The sequence below is a fragment of the Kryptolebias marmoratus genome, linkage group LG11 (genome assembly GCF_001649575.2).
Source record: "Kryptolebias marmoratus isolate JLee-2015 linkage group LG11, ASM164957v2, whole genome shotgun sequence".
Lineage (NCBI taxonomy): Eukaryota > Metazoa > Chordata > Actinopteri > Cyprinodontiformes > Rivulidae > Kryptolebias > Kryptolebias marmoratus.
This window is the reverse complement of record NC_051440.1, coordinates 21,568,314-21,589,074: the sequence shown is the minus strand read 5'-3', so window position 1 is coordinate 21,589,074 and position 20,761 is coordinate 21,568,314. Positions and strand designations below refer to the sequence as shown.

At 40.6% G+C, this 20,761-nt stretch overlaps 1 protein-coding gene across 1 annotated transcript; it reads right to left on the bottom strand.

Annotated features, from left to right (window-relative positions):
* Positions 1-803: 803 nt before the first annotated feature.
* Positions 804-20,387, bottom strand: nup205 (nucleoporin 205). Its single transcript, XM_017419047.3, has 42 exons — positions 20,330-20,387; positions 19,035-19,177; positions 18,685-18,856; positions 18,320-18,464; positions 18,018-18,177; positions 17,624-17,852; positions 17,317-17,481; positions 17,046-17,221; positions 16,830-16,946; positions 16,565-16,702; positions 16,296-16,446; positions 15,886-16,091; positions 15,608-15,790; positions 15,082-15,132; positions 14,510-14,719; positions 14,156-14,393; positions 13,870-14,059; positions 8,941-9,061; positions 8,702-8,783; positions 8,431-8,595; positions 8,207-8,331; positions 7,969-8,083; positions 7,605-7,754; positions 7,314-7,388; positions 7,025-7,182; positions 6,850-6,930; positions 6,407-6,598; positions 6,035-6,236; positions 5,839-5,937; positions 5,599-5,747; positions 5,267-5,458; positions 5,047-5,168; positions 4,704-4,836; positions 4,359-4,485; positions 4,167-4,240; positions 3,932-4,060; positions 3,611-3,737; positions 3,242-3,414; positions 2,795-2,924; positions 2,485-2,613; positions 1,349-1,425; positions 804-1,268 (listed from the first exon to the last, which is right to left on the bottom strand). Exons 1-42 carry the CDS (start codon positions 20,355-20,357, stop codon positions 1,116-1,118), a joined length of 5,982 nt encoding a protein of 1,993 aa, XP_017274536.1. The 5' UTR covers positions 20,358-20,387; the 3' UTR covers positions 804-1,115.
* Between the last annotated feature and the right edge of the window lie 374 nt (positions 20,388-20,761).

Genomic DNA, 20,761 nt, shown 5'->3' with positions numbered 1-20,761 from the left:
CCTCCAACAGGATAATGACCCAAAACGGCTAAAAACAAACATCGGGCTATTCAGAAGTGGCCTTCCGAGCCCTGATTTAAATCCTATTTAACATCTGTAGAAGGAGCCCTTCAAATCTGAGATTGTGGACCAAATACCTGTGGACAGGTGCAGAAGTCTGAGAGGGACATGAACCAATGACTGCAGAGAATCCCTCGAAAGGTTGGGCTATAAAATAATAAGTTGAAGGTACCATCCTGTCTGTAAAGTCCAGTTTCATTATTTTTTAATAATTCTGTTGAACTGCAATTCCAAAGCAATCACTGGTTTTCATTATTTGTTCATTCAGTCTTTGTTTCTTATTACTTTTGTCTGTTTCAAGTTGTTTAAGAGGCCACTGTGTGTTTTTCTGTCTTTAACGAAAGGGTAAAAACAAATGATCTGCACCTGGGCTGGCAGTGGCTCAGGAGGTAAGGGTTCATCCTTCGTCCTGAAACTGGAGGGTTGCTGGTTCGAGCCCCTGCTCCGTCAGCTGTTGTGTCACTTGGTGGTGGTCAGAGGGCAGCTTACGGCCATCAGTGTATGAATGGGTGATTGTATTGTGAGGCGCTTTGGGGTCCTTGGACGAGATAAAGCAGCCATTTACCATCTGTACATGCGATAAGGGAAGGCATTAAACAAGAAGGTAAAGAAATCATAAGACAGATGAATTCAGACACTGAGTACAGTCAACTAAACACTGTTCATTTAGACACACAATGACTCCACTTACCAGCTAAATTAAACTTTGGTAATTCAATTATTTTAGTGACAGAAGACCTATACATAGTTAGAAAAGATTTATTTTCACAAAAGAAAAAAAGAGACAGAACAACCAAAAGCATATCAAAATCATTTGAACAAGTAAAAATACCCCAAGTGTGTTCTTCAAACAGCACTACTTTCACACTATTAGTTGTCATAATTAGGATTGTGACACAAAATGTGCCACGCTATAATAACTGCGTCACAACAGTCCATAGACAAGACGGATCAGATAGTATAAATCTGTGATGTTTGATGTGGACATAAAAAAGTCTGTTATCCTCAAACATCTCAGAAGCTACAAATCTTTCAGAAAGAGATTATTTTTGCATTCAGCTCTTGGGCTGTCGGAGCAGGCCACGGATCCTGCGAACGAGGGCCTGGATGAAGGTGTAGCGAGAGCGGACTTGACTGTAAAGGCCTTCCACCTCGAGCAGTTTCCTCTGCAGAGCCTCCCCGAACCCTGCAGCCATGTCGCCTTTCAGCTGCAGCCACAAAAATAATGAGGGTTTAGAAACTCAACAGACATTTATGCAGCTAATGTCATTTTGCAGCCATTTCTTACCAGGTCCAGGTCTTGTTGGCTGACTCTGGACAGGCCAAGTCCACGACCACCGCCGGCCTGCAGTCCGCCAAATGATTCTGAAACAAACAATCAGTAAATGAGATGAGTTTTACAAAGCTACAGCTTCCCTCTTCTGTCCTTAATTTAAAAAATCCTAAATATAATTTTTAATGTTTGTCCCAAACCACAATCACTTCACATTCACAATACATTCACAACAAATTATTCACAGTTTTAGCAGCTGGGGTTACAGCTGCTGATTCGGTGCAGTATGTCGTGAAGCAAGCCTTCACAGAAAACAGTTTCCTAAAAAACCTCTAACTGTGTCCTTGCCACATCTCTTTGGCATATTTCATAACTTTCAAACACCACCTCACAGGATAAAAAACTCAGTTGTTGCAAAAAAAAAGAACTTTTTTTCTGTCCTTTATTCTCATTGACTGATGGACGAGCTCCGTTTTCCCTTAAAAATAACTTCTAAACAAAAGCAGCAATCAGAAATAAACTGCAGCGATATTATCTCTGCTTTTAATATAAACATAAGAACACAACAACTGCTCTGAACGCAGATGGCCTCCGATCTGATCACATTTAATGACTGCTTCAGATTCCCTCACAACTCAGTCACAGTTATTCAATATTAATTTAAAAACTATAACTATCAAAGCTCAAACACAACAAAACTGGACCAAAACTCCTTCACAGTCAAACCGCTTGGACCTGAATTTCCCAATCTATCTGTCACAATAAACAGCTGATGAAACACGGTGGAGCTCCTCTGTTAGCATCGAACTGATCCACAAACAAATCAGCTTTAGAAGGTGTAGTTATGTTACTGTAGGGTCCAGAGACTGAGACTGGCTACCATTTACTGGGCATCACTCCTACACACAATGCTCAATGCAAAAGTGGACGTCTAGAAAAATATATTTTTTCTCCTACAATAAAAAAAGACAACTTTGTAGCCAATGCCAGTGTAAATTTTGAGCATTAAATTTGTTGGAGATGTACTTAACCAAACTGCTGTGTCTGCAAATTCACTGCCTCAGGTCTGCTTTTAAAATACATGAGTCTTAATATGAACTGATCACACTTTTAACTTATGTCTGTGTCTAGCTTTAAAGGTATTTTCTTACCATCTGTGAGTCGGGATCTGAATAAACTGGCTCCAGGGATCAGGGAGTCCTTGGGATCAGTGGGGGTGCAATGCAGCAGGTAGTACTCCAGGTGACGCCACAGCACAAATAAACTGGTCTCAATAACATCTGAGGAAGACGGAAGCTAAGGCATTTCTTCATTGTGTTATAGCAGCATTTATCTCCTCGATATAATGATAATACAGAAAAGAACACAGAAGACACAGATTGATGTTTAAACCCAGCTGGGAAAAGAAAGCTCACTGTATTTGTAGTTGATGCCATAAGCCTTATGAAAACCAAAGGATACAGGAGCACAGAGCCAGCAGCTTGGCTCTGTTGTTGATAAGCTGGACCAGTCGTCTCTTGGCAAGCAAGTTCCTCTGGATTGAAGAGATTTTCTCCACCCCTCCTGGACCGGATACCAGGCCTTGGCACAACTACACAGAGAAAATATGATTAGATCAAATAAACTGTTCTTAAACACTTCATTGAAATGCTTAAAAAATACAAGTTATAACATATCTCTATCTTTCTGTGCTTGAAAACTTCTATTTGAATGTCTAAAGTCAGAAATTATAATACCCTTCAAAATACACAACCCAGATTTTTTTTTTTAAACTCTTTGATTTGAAAATATGTAATTCAGGGAGTTTGTTCAATCTGTAGACAATGAGGGGTTTCAAACCCTCATTGTAGACAGTCTACAATTAAATATGAGATCCATTTTCACTTGTTTGTTTGGTTTCATCCTTACCTCCTTGAGCTCCTCTGGCGGCAGCTGATCCAGGTTCTGCAGCTTGCCCAGGCTTTGTCTGTGACATTGGTGGAACTGGAAGAACTCTGCAGCACTGTTCTTCAGCAGGTACAGGACCAGACCCAGGCTAGGGACCCGGGAGTGGGCAACTGACGGCAGAGAAGATGAGAGATCTGAAAAAGACAAGAAAAACTTAAGGAGCTGAGTGCTTAAAAGTTCTTAGATTTCTCTGCTGATTTGTATTGCGACACTGAAAGATTTTTTTTATATATAGGATAAGGAACAGTACTTTAAAATGGTAGAAAAAATACAAGTTTAACAATGACTTGATTCAAGTCATCTTCTTTTAAAGTTTTATGTATCACCGACCTGAGCGTCCTCCGTCTCTGCCAGCTGGTTCACTGCTTGACGGACTGAAGAGACAGATGCTGAACTGAGCCTGAGGAGAACTCTGCAGTAAAAGAGTCTGGCAGTACTCCATGATGTTGGCACACACCTAGAAGACAGAGGAAATCAGAAGTCGGATTGCTGACAACACAAAACTGACTAAAAAAACATTGATTACAGTTGCAGACACTGCAAGGCCTTTGAGGAATGTTTGTTTCCAGTGTTCACTTGGCATTTTACTGTTAAATGGAAGCCTAAGAGTAATTTACTGAGAGTCCATTTAGTAAATGACGACTGTTTAACCTGCAGCATGGCCACCTCCATCTCCTCTCGTTGTTCAGCTGAGTCTCCAGGTGCAGAAATCTCCGCCTGCTTCAACAATCGCTCCCGCTCGCTTCCTGCCAGGCGGCCCAGCAAGGACAGACACAAACGCTGCAAAGGAACAGAACTGTTACCAGCTGCTGAGCTCACACTGAAAGACAGAAATTAACAGGATTGGATGGAACAAGATTCAAGTTTTAGACTTTTGTTTTCTTACCTGGAATCTATTAATGTGACCCTGGAACTCCATCAGGGCAGCACTGTTGACCTCTCCACCCATCTCAAGGACACCTAGTTGAACATAAATATTCACTGAGCCTCAGATTATGGGAATAAAAAAAATGCACAATGATGACCATAGATAAATGAATTAGGAATTAAGTTTTTGCTTGGTATGATATTTTTGTACCTGGTAGAGCAGTTTTACTGATGATGCCCGTAAGCAAAGAGAGTTCCTGCAGAGCTCCTATACTGAGCTCCTGACAGCGCAGCAGGGACTGAATGGTGTCTGCATGGACAATAAGCCACTGGAGGACCTACGCAAACATAAAAATTAGTTAATCCGCTCAAATCTTAATTTGCTTCGTCTAGTCCCGCAGTCAAAGGCAACAAACCATTTAGCCCAACAGGAATTAACAGAGTCTATACTGATTAAAGACCCCACTTTCTTACTTAATACACACAAAATCAATTAAATATTTGGCCCTTTTGTAGTCACAATTCTAAAACAATATAGAAGGTTACATTTGTTTACCTGTGCTGCCCCCTGCTGGTGATTAATGGACGTAGACGTCAGGATCACCTGAAGGAGCCTCAAGGCTGGTAAAAGGATCTGCCTGTACCGGTCCATAGGAGTTGGGATGAAGCCAGAAGGATCCCTCATCACCCTGAGTCCACAATGACACAAACAAATTAATAATACAATTTTTATACTTCAAGACAACTCAAAGTCCCAAAATAAAAAGGTTGTCAGAAAAATCTATTTAAAGAACAAATGATTGACTGAAATATCTATTAAATAAGTTCACTCAACCCCAGGTTTATGAATGTGGTGGAACAAAGATGTTGTAAAATGTTGCCATTTTCTCCTTCCTTACCTGTGGGAATCACTGTCAGGTAGCATGTCGAACACCTGACACTCAATCAGCTGTGCCACCAGCCCACAGCGCAGCAGCTCCACTGCTCCCTGACCAGTTTTAGCCACACGTGTTAAAAGAGCCTGAGGGTACACAGGACGGGACACAATCCTACATTTACTTGGAGACATATTTGGGACTTTTAGAAGCAACAATCCACAAAAACTAATGATCTCTTTACCATCTTGCTCTCATAGATGTATAGTGGTTTGAGGAGGGGTGGCTGGGGAGCGAGCAGGCTCTGCAGAGCAACATCGTCTTGTCTCAGACTCTCCACCAACGAACGCAGGTAGCCACTGTTGCACACATAAAGCAGCCACTGATTCTGACGGTCTATTGACAGGATACGGTCCAGAACTGCTAGGGCCAGCATCTGACAAAAAGACAACCACAGGGGTGTTAAAGAAAGTCGGGTTTAAATGTAATTTTACAGTATGGGATAAAGATAACATAGGAACAAAAATATTTCTATAAGGTTGAGGCTGCAGAAAAAACACAAATTTTGGACATTACCCTGCTTATTTCATGGCCATCACAGGCATCCCTACACACAACCTCCATCAGGGCCTTGCCATAGCTTTCAATGATCGCTAGGTTCTCTCTCTGCAGTTTGGAGAATCCATCTTCAGGTGCTGTGAGGCGCTCCCACATAGCTTTCCCAGCTGCAAAAACAAAGAGATTATGTTCCTTTAAAATCTTAAAAAAGGGGCAGGTCTCTGCTGACAATTTGTAAAAAATGTGTTTCTGTGGTACCTGACTGCAAAGTGTCTGGTTCCTCAGGTTTCTGGGCAATTTGGAGGTAATACAGCAGAGAGCCGTACAGGTGAGCACGCAGCCGCTGGTACCCACCTCCTTACATCATTAAAAATAACATAAAATATGTTTTTAACAACACGCATCAGGTGGAAAATAAATGTTTGAGTCAAAGGGGTTTTAAATAATCACTAACCAGTGCAAAGGATGAAGTCCAACAGCTTGCGGAGGATCAGGTGGAGGGCTGAGTTAGCGATGGAGGCAAAGCCAGAGGACGTTTCAGATCCCACCCCCTGCTGCTGCTCAGACAGCACTGATTGGCTGAGCTGAGCTGTCAGAGTAAAGACTGCTCCTGCAACAATGGGCATCAACTCTCCTGCTGCATCTTCGGACAATACCTAGATAACAAACAATTTGTTGTATTATTTTACTAGTTCAATGTATGTTAGAAATCGTTTCATTATTATTAGCTGATATTTTGTTTACAATTTCACAAACTGCTGCAAAAATGCAGTAAAATATCTATTGGGCTGTATTTGCTTCTGCAATTCCAAAACTCCTTACTAACTTTATCATGCAGATCGAGCAGGAAGTCTCTGATGATGAGCTGCCTGTCATCAGCCGGGATGAGATCAGCTGGGCAGGCAGTCAGCAGCGTCTCCACCAGGCTCCTCCAGGACTGCAGCGCATGCCGCTTCGCTGTCAGACTCCGACGAACACGATTACGTTCCACCACGTGCTGTAGGATGGAGTTCACCTCCTACCAGGCATGAAGGAAATAATTAGAAAGGCATTTTGGCTACTGTGTAAGTGACTACAAACTCTGAAGAAAAATAAAATGTTTAACAGTAAGTTTTTACATCTCAACATTTTGGAAACTAAATGAAAAAACAAATTGCTCTTTGCAAAATGATTTTTCCTAAACATTTCTGCCCCACACATTTAAAACCACAACAAGACTTCTCATTTATAAAATCAGAACATGAAGGAGTCCCCATAAAGTTCACTTACTTCCAATAACAGAGGCCTCTGTCCGATTGCTGCCATTCCTTGCAGAGCATTCACCTCAGCCACCAGCACTCTGTGAAGCAACTGGGAGGAAAACAAAAATAAATGTTTGACAAAAGAATAACTGAAGATAAATCTTTAAAAAATAAAATAAGGCATTTTCCATCTGTTTGCTCACCTTAACATTGCACACAGTGTGTCCTTGCTCGTTGACGTGCTCACAGTTGGAGATGACCTGTTCTATCTGAGTCCGCTCAAAGAAATCCAGCTGCAGCAGTTCAGGCATATCCTGACTGAAGTCAATTTCATCCAACACACTCAGCAGCTTCCTGCGCACTGATGGAGACACGTCAAAGTCAATACAGTTTAATTCTTAAATACTCAGACTCTTAAATGACATCTAAATAATCCCTGTTATTTATAAAATCACCCTTTTGAAGTGAATGAGGGACAAATGAGGCACAAACCTTTAGAGACTGTGTCAAAATGAAGAAAACCACTGACTGATCGGGTCTCTTCTTCCATGCCTGATTCTCCATCAGCTGGAAAGACAAATAAAGCTCTTTAAGTGCATAGGATCACATACTTTGCTTTGTAGCCTTGGTTACTGTGAGGTAAATCGTTCATAAGTTTTTCTTTGATTTTATTTTAGAAATCGTTTCCAGTCCTAACTTTTATTAACAAATCAACATAAAAAATGCAATTAGCATTATGAAAGAAGAGCATTATATTTGATAAAGCTCTGTCATTTTTCAGACCTGCATGCTGAGGGTGTGGCTGGTCATCCAATAAGAGGCTGACGAGGCGCTGTGTGTGTGAACGCTGGCGGTTCAGTGAAGTTACTCTCAGCTCAATTGCAGCAGTTTTCATGAGCCATGACATCTGGGAGAGGGCAGCAATCTGGTTACCTGAGGACAAAAAAAACAAAAATCAAGATAATAAAGAATTTGCTGCCAGTTTATTTCTTAGTGCTACTATCTTTAGGCTGCTTTAGGATCCATTAATTCATCCCCAAAAAAAATAATACTTAAAAGGTACTGTGCCGTTTCCAGCCTCTTTTGTTAGAAGTTTTAGATTTATTAGCAATGCAAATATTTGTATAATTCAGCATCCTGAACTCACCTGGCAGGACGAAGGGTAGGTGTTGCAAATGAGAGAACAGGAAGTCCTGGCTGGTCCTCAGGTAGCGCATTGTGGGTCCAGATGTGTCTGGACAGGCACACAGCTGATAGATCACCTGAGAGAGGAAGCCAAACAATCAGAAAATCTTTTCATAGAGCATGAATTGAATTTTAAACATTTTGGGGTTATTTTTCTGGCCAGTCAATAATACGTCAAAGCACCTTAGTTTTGTCATTACCTGGTAGCAGAGCTCTGCGAGGTGAGGGGCTTCCTGTGTGAGTACGGGCCCTGATCTCTTCTCCGTGCCTCTCTGCAGCAGACTCAGGATGGCATGCAGGCAGCTGCGAGGGCATCCCAACACACCTGCCACAAACAGCAAATACGACAAAGGACTTTTACGTAATTTGTTCCCTTTTCATTAGAACAACAATCCAAACCAACATGTTAGTTTGAAACCCCAACCTGGGTCCTGGAGATTTGTTGAGGACACAGGCTTCTTGACTTCATAACCCAAAAGGTAAAGGGCCAGATTGGGTGCCTTCAGCTCCAAGGAGGTGATGAGCAGATTCAGGATGTGGATCTGGGTTTCATGTCGGATTCTTGCCACTTTCTTTTGTTGGTCTAAATCTGAAGGTTAAGAAAATTGTTCAGATACTAACACATATTTTACATATTTTAAACTAAAATTGGTGCAGAAGATGCTATGGTACGTAAGTACTAGACAATGAATTACCGTCTTCTTTTTCTGTTCCCTCTTCTGCTTCTTCATTGTCTAAACACTCCACAAAGCCGGCCATCAGCTTCTCACTCACGGTCTGAAGAACACAAACAAAGATCCTGAACTCTAACTCAAAGTTTTTATCCAACTCTTGTCCTCAATTCTGTTACAAACCTAAATGACATCTAAAACAAGCAGGTCAAATAAAAAATAGTAAAATGTTTAACTATAAATCTAATTAAGCTTTCACATACCTGGTCGTGTGTGAAATCTCCCACCAGCCTTATCTGAATGTTGGGATAGTTGGCAATGCGACGAAGAATCTTTGCACTCTGAAAAGCTGCCTCTGGGTTGGAGCTGCTGTGGTAAAGATACCTGCAAGAGACAAGCAATGGTCATCACTCAGAGGCATCAATTCTAAGTTTTCTTTTTTTTTTTTACCAAAATATTTTTATTGAGATTTTTAATTTTGTAAATACAATCATGTAACTATCTGAACATGTTTTCTTTGTGGTTATTACATGACTGTAATTATTCTTCTCAACTCAGAGAAATGAGAACAAGGACAGAAAAAAAAAAAAAAAAAAGACATGGGAGAAAAAACAAAACAAATCAAACAAAAACAGCTTCTCAAAAACGGGTATTCAAGCAGATTGCAAACTGGTTACATGTAAATACACATCTATACAACATGGCACACTGCAGGTTTCGGTAAATCAAAACTCGAACAATCCTTCTGACAAGTCTACGTTCTTAATAAAATTAATGAAAGGCCCCCAAATCCTTTCAAAGAGATGCTGTTTGGATTTCCTAATATATGTTATTCTTTCTAGTGGCAAATTAGATGCCATCTGTTTTAACCACTGCATGACACTAGGTCTGCTGATATTTTTCCAAGCCATAGCAATACATTTTTTTGCAACTAGTGAGCTTATATCTATAAAGGTACATTCCACTTTACTAAAGTTATGCTTCTCAGGGTATAAAGCCAACAGGAACAATTTAGGATCTAGTGAAATTTGTTTTAAGAGTATTTTTTCAATTGTATCTTTCACCTCTGCCCAAAATGCATTGATTTGTCTGCATTCCCACATACAGTGTATTAAAGTCCCTTTAGAATTACACTTTACACAGAAATCTGGTATGTTGTTATTGTATTTATTTAAATGCACGGGTGTAACATAAACGCGCATTAGCCATTTGAATTGTAGAATTCTANGGAAAATCTGAACACCCAAGTATTCAAAATGTTCCACTACTTTAAATTGTTTAACTTCTCTGATGGGATTAGTCCTTTCTTCAACATTTAATACCAGAATAGAAGATTTTGCATTATTTGTTTTGTAACCTGAGATTCTCCCGAATTCCTGGATCACTTCCATCACCACTGGAATTGACTTTTTCAGATCTGATAGAAATAAAATTACATCGTCAGCAAATAGAGAGATTTTGTGCTCTGTGGGGCCCATTGTTATCCCGGAGATTCGTGGATGAAGACGAATGGCTGATGCCAATGGCTCTATTGCCAGAGTGAATAATAAAGGAGAGAGAGGGCATCCCTGTCGACAACCTTTCCTAATTTGAATCGCCCTTGAAAATATTTTGTTTGATACTATTTCTGCAGTTGGATTATTATATAATATTTTAACCCATTTAATAAAGTTACTTCCACAATTTAACCTTTCCAATATGTTAAAAAGATAGGGCCATTCGACCCTATCAAAAGCCTTCTCCGCGTCCAGTGAGAGAAGAGCTGTATCATTAGTGTTTTTTTTACACCAAGTAATATTCAGGACCCTTCGGATGTTGTGGTATCCTTGCCTCCCAACTATAAACCCATTTTGATCCTTATTTATTATATCTGGTAGAATTCTTTGTAACCGTATTGCTAGTAGTTTACAGATGATTTTGAGATCAGAATTGAGTAAACTAATGGGTCTCAGGTTTTCACACTTATTTGGGGGCTTACCCGGTTTTGGCAGCAGAATAATTAGAGCCTGATTCAAAGAGGGAGGCAGGGTGCCTTTTTTAAATGATTCCATAAACATATCTAGAAGGGGTGAGAGCAATTTATCCTTAAATTTTTTATACAGGTCGATGGGGATTCCATCCGGTCCCGCTTGTTTGCCAGATCTCATTCCTTCAATGGCCCGTGCTAATTCTTCTTTATTTATTTCTATGTTTAAGTCTACTCTACAGTCATCTGCAATGACGGGGATATGTAGTCGACTCAAAAACTTGTCTGATTCCACTTGGTCTAGATTTCCTTGAGTATCGTATAGTTTCTGATAATACTCTTTAAAAGCATTATTAATATCTCTTGGATCTATTAGAGTTTTATCCTGTGTTTCAATTGATGTGATTGATGTTGTTCCTTCAAGCTTTTTAATCTGCCAAGCTAGAAGTTTTCCAGCTTTGTCCCCTTGTTCGTAAAAGTTTTGTTTCAATCTTAAGAGGCTGGATGCTGCTCTGAGACTGGACATTTTGTCATATTCTGCTCTGAGGATCAGCAGTTGTTTTTTCAACTCAATATCATTTGTTTGAAAAACCCTCTCTTGTATGTCCTTAATTTTATTTTCTAGATGCTGCCTTTTAGTCTTGGCTTCCTTTGACTTCTTGCCTGTATAGCTTATAATATGCCCTCTAATAAATGCTTTAAAGGCATCCCATCTGGTGGATGCTGTTGTTTGATTTGTGTTCAATTGAAAGAACTCATCAATCTGTAGCCCAATATATTTAACAAAATCCTCATCCTGCAGCCATTTATGCTGAAAGCGCCATCTAGGGGGGTCTCTGGTGAGATTTTCATCACAGTAGTTCAGACAACATGGCGCGTGATCTGAGATCACTATGCTGTCATACATACAGTTTTGAATTTTAGATATTAGTTCTGTTGAGATTAAAAAATAATCTATTCGGGAGTAGGTCTGAAATGTTGCTGAATAGCATGAGTAGGTTCTAGTTTGTTGATGTAGTTCCCTAAAGATGTCCACCAGTCTAAGAGCTTTCATAAACATCTGTATAGTTGTTCTACAATTACTATGTGTCAGATCTGACCCTGTGGATCTATCCATTTCTGGAATAAGGGTGCAATTAAAATCCCCTGCGATCATCAAGCGCCCCTGTAGTGACGAAAGTAAGAGGAACAAGTCTCGAAAAAACCCAGAGTCATTTGTGTTAGGACCATAAACATTAACCAGGTTAATTTTTTCCAATAGTAAGGAGCCCTGGACTATCAAATATCTACCCTTCTTATCTTTGATAACATTGTTTACAAGAAATGGGACAGATTCATGTACAAGAGTCATAACTCCTCTTGCTCTAGAAGAAAATGCTGAAGTGAATACACTGCCCCGCCACCTCCTCCTGACCCGGCTCTCATCCTCTTCCATAAGATGTGTCTCCTGCAGAAATACTATTCTGGAATCCAAATCATGCAATCTATTAATGACTTGTTTAACCTTCTTTAGGCGTTGTAGGCCCCTGCAGTTCCTTGTAATCATTTTAAGATTTAAAGCTTTCGACATGTAAAATTAACCAGATTACCGGAAATGGAGAGAAAAAACACAGTTTACCCCATACGAACATGAACATGTGAGAAGCTTAAACATCAAAATAAAACGTACAATATATCCCCTAAACCTGAACTTCCACTCCACGACCGACCTCCAAGGGTCTCCCTCCCCCCTCTGTACACCTCCCGTTATCGCGTGTGACCGACCCACACGCAGTGAGGAGCAGTCTAACCACTCAATAACCAAAACTAAAGTTTTCTACCGATGCTGTTCATTATGTATAACATTTTAACCTTCCACATGTTTATACACGGGTTTAAACTTATTGTTCACAACGACCAGCATGTGTTTATTCTTGGCATGCCTAAGCAGAACTAACTGTGTCCATAATAGTCCATTTCTGTTCCACTATCCATAGAACTGACCGAACTAGGCGGCAGTAAGGCCAAACAAATTCACAAAATGTTAATTTAAGAACCGTATGGGTGTTCAGCCCTTTGTTACCTCCCCGTCGGTTTTCTTCTGGAGCATCTTTAGAAACTCGCGTGCATCCGCCGCTGTTTTAAAAACATGAGTTCGGTCCTGATGAGTTACCAGCAGCTTGGCTGGGTGAGCCACCCCGTTGCGCAATCCCAGTTTGCGCAGCTCCGTTCGTATCGGGTCGAACTGCTTCCGAAGCTGGAGCAGACCCGCCGCAGCGTCTGGGTAAAACCGGACTTGCTGATTCTGGTAGCGAATATCAGTATTAGCCTTTGATGCGAGAGCAATAAGCTGTTTATCCTTGTAGCTGAGAAATCTCATTATTAAAGTGCGAGGCGTTGCGGTGCTGTCCCTCCGGGGTCCAATTCGGTGCGCTCTTTCCACGGTCACCGCTCCAACACCGAGGGTCTCCGGCAGCCACTTTTCCAGGAACTCGCATGCATTTTGTCCTTCAGCTCCCTCCGGTAGGTTGACCAGCCTCAGGTTGTTTTGTCTCGACCTGGACTCCAGATCCATAACTTTATCTTCCAAGTCTTTCTTCCTGGCCTCTAGCTTATCCACCTTAGCTCGTAACGTCTTTATCTCATTCTCCGCATCAGAAATGCGTGTTTCTGCTTCTGTAATTCGCTGAGCACAGTCAGTTATCTCTTTGCGTACACTGTCGATGGAGTCCAGAACTTCGTCAAATCTAGAGGAGAAATCCTTTTGGATTGAATTAACCACAGACAGTATTTGGTCCACCTTGCCGCTTTGAGACTTCGGGCTCTCTTCTGTGTCCGCGGCAGCCATTGGAGCTGGGCATGAGCTAGCATTAGCATTAGCTTTCAGCATTTCACCTCGAAGATGATAATCCGTCAGTTTATGTTGTTTTGCTTTTTCACTTCCTTCTTGGGACGCCTTTGCTGCTTTAGGCATTATTCCAATCACCCGCGCACTCTGGCCGCTTAGTTCAGTTTGAAAGGAAGGTATTTTAGGTCAACTTTTTGACAAGAACAGCAGAGCGGTGAGAGCACGTCCTTTCACCTGGCTGCCATAACCGGAAGTCAGTTTTCCTTTTTGATTAATATAATAAATAAATACCTATGACTCAAAGAGAGGTTTAAAATTTCAACAGATTCTGGAAAAATTGAATATAAATGATAAAAATTCATTTACACAAATCCTCATAGCAAAAACTGTTACACATACCTGGCAATGTTGATGATGTGATCAGCTCTGCGGGTTTGAGGACTGACTCCCTGGAAGAGCTGCTCCAGAGGGGAGACAATCAGAGAGGCCTGGCTCTCTCTGAGGAGGTCCATGAACACCACCTCCTTCTGCAGAGCCAAATCCAAAAGGCAGAGGCAGTGCAACACTGCTGACTCCAGGTGCTTTTTACCTGTAAGGAAGGGGATAAGAGATGGACCACACTGTCAGAACAGCTGCACACACAAACCGTCTGTATCTCTCTGACAGCAGTAACATGTTTGCCCACCAGGGAAGGGTGCGTAAGTGTCCAGCTGGCGCACGCCCTCCTCCAGCAAACTGAGGCAGAGAGCCAGCATGGGTGAGTCGTTAAGCAGGTGAAACATGATGCTGTGGCCGGGGGGCTTGTCTGCAGGGACCTGCTCTCCCTGCAGCTCCACGGTCTCCTGGATGAAATCTGATGGCTGAGGCTCGTAGTTTCGCAGCAGCTTGTGGAACACCTCCAGGACAGAGTCAGCTACCTCCCACTGAGAAAAGAGAAATAAATAAAGTTTGTAAAACTTGAACACAAATCTGGAAAAATAAAAGGTCAACATGTGCATGCTTAAACAACAAACCCGCATCTTCCAGAAGGGATAATTACCTTTTCAGCTGGACGGCGATATGCTCTGGTGGGAAAGGGGAGGAATACAGACTCACGCAAGAAGTTCAGATAGGGCTGAAAGCCAGGCACACGTAGCCCCGCCCCTAAATTAAGAGGCACGCTGCTCTCAACTAAAGTGCTGATCAGATGGCAGAAGGCTCGTGCCAAAGGGTACTCCTCACAGCTGGACTCGATCTCATTCAGCTCAACCTGAGACACAAAAACAGTAATACAAGTTGTCAAACGTGCAGCGTCCTATTACAAACACAAATATAAGTCAAAGTCATTGCAAAAACATTTATATAAAACACAAATCATTTATGTAGTTCAATAGTTGGGCTTCAGTTATGATTAAACTGTGCCAAATCAAATTTCACAACTAAACCTTTCTAGACGCATTAATTATCATTACGTTTTTCAATCTTAAAAATGACAGTGATAATCATACCTGCCAACTGTTACAAAGATTTTGTTCTCCTTTTAAATAGAGTGCCTAAGTGGTCTAATTGAAAGTTTTATTAATTAATGCTTTGTGTATTAAGAATTCGACATCAATAAGGAAAAAATCTCACCTCAATTCCTGCTGCTTGCCTCTGACCCGGGGCTCGAACAGTCTGAAGGATCTGTAGAAGAAACCAATTTTAAAACTGACATTTTTGTACAAAGGTACCTTAAAGACAGCCATTTTGAAGATTAAAATAATATCAAAGCATTTTAAAAATCCCAGGGTTCCAGACTTGATGTTTTACAGAAGTTCAGCCAACACACAAATTTGAAGTTCCTCATAAAAAAAAAACGAATAAAAACTTTTAAAGCAAAACATCCTTTTCTTGAAACTGCATAACTTATAAATATTTGTGCAGCAAGCAGTCTTAAGTAAAGTCATGTACTATTTGGCATACAAGTGCATCATTTCCTCTGAAAAAAATCATTCAAAAACACTTATAATAAGTAAACAAGTAGGTTGCATTTTCAAAAGTCTCTTTCAGTGTATAGAACTAATGTATATATTAAATTTTAAGTAATTATGTTCACGTTACAAAAGGGCACAATTTTTGTCTCCATAAATTGACTCAAATACCGGTAGTTCAGTTCTACCTGTGTGTACTCCAGCGACTGCCAAAGTGAAGCAGCAATTTCTGGTGATTTTCCAAAGGCTGCCAGGGAGTGAAGGAGCTCAGCCTTTAAAACAGGTGGAACGCTGCACTGCAGCAACCCCAACATCACTACAACTGGGGTCCACTGAGGATGCTCACACAACGCCAGACGGGCATTTTCACTCTAAGGGAAAAAAATAAAACCAAAACTAAATTAAAATTTACATGACATGAGCAAAAACCTAAATATGATCATCTTTCCTCCAAGCTGTCTCGTACCCATGTGATAATTGTTGTGAGTAGCTGCAGAAAAGATGTAAGCCCTTCCAGCTCTCTTTGGGTGATGCCTCGGAGTGGCGGGTGGCGGTAGTGTGCCGAGTCTGGATTAGGAAAATCTCGTCGCAGGTTCTCATGGTACAGCATGAGGGAGTGAAAAAAATGCTCCCAGGACACTGGACTGCCTGAAACCCCCTGGATGTTGTCACCTGCACATATGTGTAAGAGATTAGTGCATATACATTAGGACCAAGCTTCTTCATGTTGATTATCAGAACACCTAAATATAAATTCAACTTACAGAAGTAATTGAATTTTGAGATTTTCCTTTTGAATTAACACATAATATTGTAGAAGTGTAATTTAAACACTAGAACTAAGTCTTTAAAGTAAGGGCAACAGACTGGTCTTACTGTGTGTAGCTCCATTTGTTTTAAGAAGACTGAAGCAGTAATGAGCACACTGGGGGCCGTTGGCGAGGCCTTTCAACATGCGAAGATAAGAAATATAAAGGGTGGAGGGCAGAAGGTCTCCCATCTGACGCACAAACTTGGACAGAACCACCTGTATTTCAAAACATTAACGCAAAAAAAAGAAACTTTTCAGCAGAAAGACAACTACTTCTTATTCTTCACGTCAAACTGTTGAGCTTCTACTTTGGTTCTGAAAACCAGACTCATACCTGTTTGTGAGGAGGTCTTTGCAGGGCCATGCCCATGTAGGTTCCCTGCAGTGAAGTATGTTGGAGAGATTCTGTGGGACACCAGAACTCCAGGCCCAGCTCCAATCCAAACGGATCCTTATTATAAAACTCCCCAATCTGAAAGCACAACAAAGTTTAATAACCTAAACTTAAAGTGTGAAGCCACAGCAGCAAGTTTCCTTTTATGTTTTGGCTACTGTTTGAGTAAATGTTGCTTATCAGAAAATAAGACATCGAAACTGACCAGAACCATAAGATGATCCAAGTCCTTCCGCAACAAAGATGGAAGTTCGCTGTCCATCTGTAGAGACATGTGCACCAATCGGGCATCTTCATCTGCACGGTTACGAAGCTGCTTTACCTACAGAAAAAAACAAAAACAACGTACACTTAAACTGTGTAAATTGACAGCACGATGAATGATTTAATAGTTTCAGAGAATAAATATACAATCTCTAACCTTCATTGGCATGAGTGCCAGGAAGTCTGTGATGAGCGAATGGAGGCGGCGGATATAAAACTCTTCCTGGGCAAAACCCTCACATCCCAAAATGCCCTCCTTCATGAACAGAAAAACATCTCCCAACAGAGCCTGATCCGCCAGGGCTTCGTCTGCTTCAGTGAACTCAACAAGAGCTGCACAGTAGCCACATACATATATTGATGACATTACATTTCATCAACAACTTGTGATGCACTTTTAGTACAAGTTCAAAGAATCCAAGACTTACCTGAGCCTTGTGGCAGCTGTGAAAGAACTCTCAGAGACAGAGCCCAGGCAAGCCGACACAAAGCCTGCAGCCCAGGAAGCTTCCAAGGCTGGCTGTCCATCAGACGACTGTGCACCGCAGACACATACTGCCTCTCTGTCAGCAACGGCAGCGCCTGGAGAAGATCTGTAGGAACACCACACAAGGAAAATCAATCTGTCCATACATGTAAATGAAAGAGTGCCAAACATTGCACTGGTAGAGTAGTAGTTTTTATTCAAAGATCTATAGAATCTCCTACAAATTTAAGTATTTGATATGCATTCACCTTCTCTGTCTTCAGTTCCCTGCTCTATAAAGCTGACGTCCAAGCAGTAAAGAAGTGCCATAACCAGAGCAAGGTTCACGCTGTCCAGTGAACCGTCAGCTTGAGCCGTCACAGTCTCCAAATGGCCAATGAGAGCCAAGGTGTCCTCTTTAGTCAAGGGGGACTGACAGGTCCATGAAAACAAGCCGTCTGCCAGTGCCTGTCGACATTCTTTGATGAGGTCAGAGACCTGGTGACAAAAGTGCAAAGAAAATAATGTCAATATTTCTTCCTTGATTAAATCAAATACATACTTCTACTTCAGGAGTAATAACACAGTGAGTTGAATTATAGAAACAAGTATATTTGTGGATAATGACTTTTGCTTTTTGTTAAAACTAATTATTGCTCCTACCTCCTTCCTGTGCTTTTCATTGCCTAGGCCGCGCTCCCTCTGCAGCCGTTCAAACTCCCGCGTTACACTTATCTCTGACACTAAGGTAAGGATGCGTTTGGTCAGTCCCTGACTCATCAACTCATCTGTAAAGCGTGTTGTCAAAGCCACCAGCTCTCCACTGAAAAAATAAAACAATGCATGTCATCAAAAGATCTGAGAAAGTTAAAGTAAAGTATTCCACCCTGTTGACAACAACAAATTCATCATCATTGACTAAAAACATATTATGCTCTAAAAATACTACTCTTGAAATTGATTACCTTAAGTCCAGAGTAAAGGTCTTGCCATGACGTGACTGAATGAGTGTGCGCAGAGAGTTGGCCACACAAAGCTTTCCATCCCAGTAGAGTAACACAGCCACCAGACCTCGTGTCAGGCCTGAAAAATGGGGCTGCTGTTGTTCACCTGGTGAAAAACAATCACATTCAATGTTTCATGGCTGCATTGATTGTAATTGTCTGTGAATAAAGGAATTACTTCCACATCACAAATATGATCAGATCAAAGCTAAAACAAAATATTCAGTAGCATTTAAAGTGGTTGTTGTTGTATCTCCTACACAAAATGCAGCCTCAAAATTACCTTCAAAAGATGTTCTTATAAATAAGCTTTGTTTTTACTCTACCTGCCAAAAGAAGCTCCAAAGCTGCCAACTCCCCAATGTCAAAAAGATCACTGAGGATGAAGGCCTCCGTCAGAAGCTGTTCTGGAACAAGACGTGAACCCTGCTGGCCTTGTATTGCGATGCCTTCTGTGCTGGCTTTGCGCACTTTTTCTCTCTGCTCTGCGCTCTTTGGCTGAAAATATTGAGAAGATCAGTTGATAACAGAGTCTCAAAAATATTTTACATATGGATCTATTAGTCTGATGACACTAAAGGATGTAGGCTGCACAAGATGAGAAGAGAAAAACTAACTTGTGAATATTCACAAACAAAACAAATACAAAAGCTGGGTTGTATGCAAACTATCTCACCGGATTCTTAAAGAGTGACAGAAAGTGTGGTTTGTGTTTCTTCAGTTGCAGATCCAACAGGTGGACAGTCTCTGGTTGTCTCTTCAGTACAGCTGCATCAACTGTCTCCCATAACTCTTTTAGTGGTCCCCACAGGCTGGCTCCTAAATGAGAAAAGAGGTTCATCGCACAAAATTGATTTCTGACAACCCCACGACCAGTGCCACCACCAAATATAACCATATTTGTTACTTGATGGTGATCAGATCAAATTTATAACAATCTCTGTGTAAACAAGAATATAGCAACACGGATGAAATGGCAGAAATTTTGCCTGGGCCAACTCATCTTCTCCAAAGCGCTCTGCCACAAACTTTAAGGATTCTGTTTATCCCTACCGCTGCTCCGGATTTATTTATTGCCATAATGTGTGGCTTTGTGCATGATGTGAAAGCCACTCATCCATTATGAGTAAAAATCAAACAATCTTGTCAAGATTTATTTGCAGACATTCAATTAGAAACAAATTGTTTCCTATGCTGTATGAGTACAAACTGCATTTTTGTTGCTCTGCAGTCTTACCAAAACTTAAAGTTTGGATTTCTGAATTCCACATGCATGCTTGCATTATTTATAAATACCCTTTTATCTAAATTATCTAAAAACACAGTTAATTAAATGTAGAAACAAATTGTGACTGACTGTGTGGGTTATTAAAGCTTCAAAGGACTTTGCATTATATCTCAACGTTATGTTGATTAATATATTTATGGTCAAAATGTTGCCATGTTAGCGACTACAGATAAATCAAACGAATAAGTACGAGAAAACACAAAATTACTGTTTAATGTCAAAAGCATCTCGAGACTACTTTGAACCTGTTGCATTTAACGTGTTACCTTCTCAGAAAGGTGCAGTATTACACAAATAAATTCACACAGATACTTGTATGAAGTTGGATCCAAGGCATTATAAGTTAGTTTCAGTTTTATTTCCAAGAAACTGAACACATCAACTGAGCAACTAGACAGAATTGAACTGAAATATATCTAATTCGTACATGCAATTCATGCCTACGTATGTACACTCACACATGCTAATTTCACGTTTAATAGCCATAGTCAAGGCTAGGCTAAAGTAGCCGAACAGCCCCGTGCCCGAACTTGAGTCAGTCATAATTATGCAGTGAAAACATGTAATAACAGCAAACTGCCAACTAAATTTAACACATATTGGCCTTAAGGCGTCATATTAATTATTTCCAAACAAGAGAAAAAAGTTGCAACCAAACTAATTAAGAAAATAAGCATTGCTACCTGAATTTACCGCCATCGGCGCCGCCATGATACACTCAGACAATTTTGGACAGCAGGTTTTTTGTTTTCTGCCGGTATGAAATATAAAATGTTAAATGACATATGATAAATATAGAGCTACTTGGGCCACAAAACAAACAAATACACTCTTAATATAAAGTGCATACTCACTTACTAAATCATGTTGATATCTTAAACATTTTTATGTTTCTGTACGAAATTTTCAGGCGAGGTCCTCAGACTATTGGAGCGGTTTTTAAGGCTTTCTACGATGGGAATTGTAGTTTGAATTGTAGTAGGAATTGTAGTTCTGTGTGCGTCCTGAAGCATGTACAATTTAACTGAAGAAATTATTTAGATTCACTTAGAACTCTGTTAAATTATCTGTGAAATAATATTACATGTTAATTTAGTTCAAACAATACTTATGAT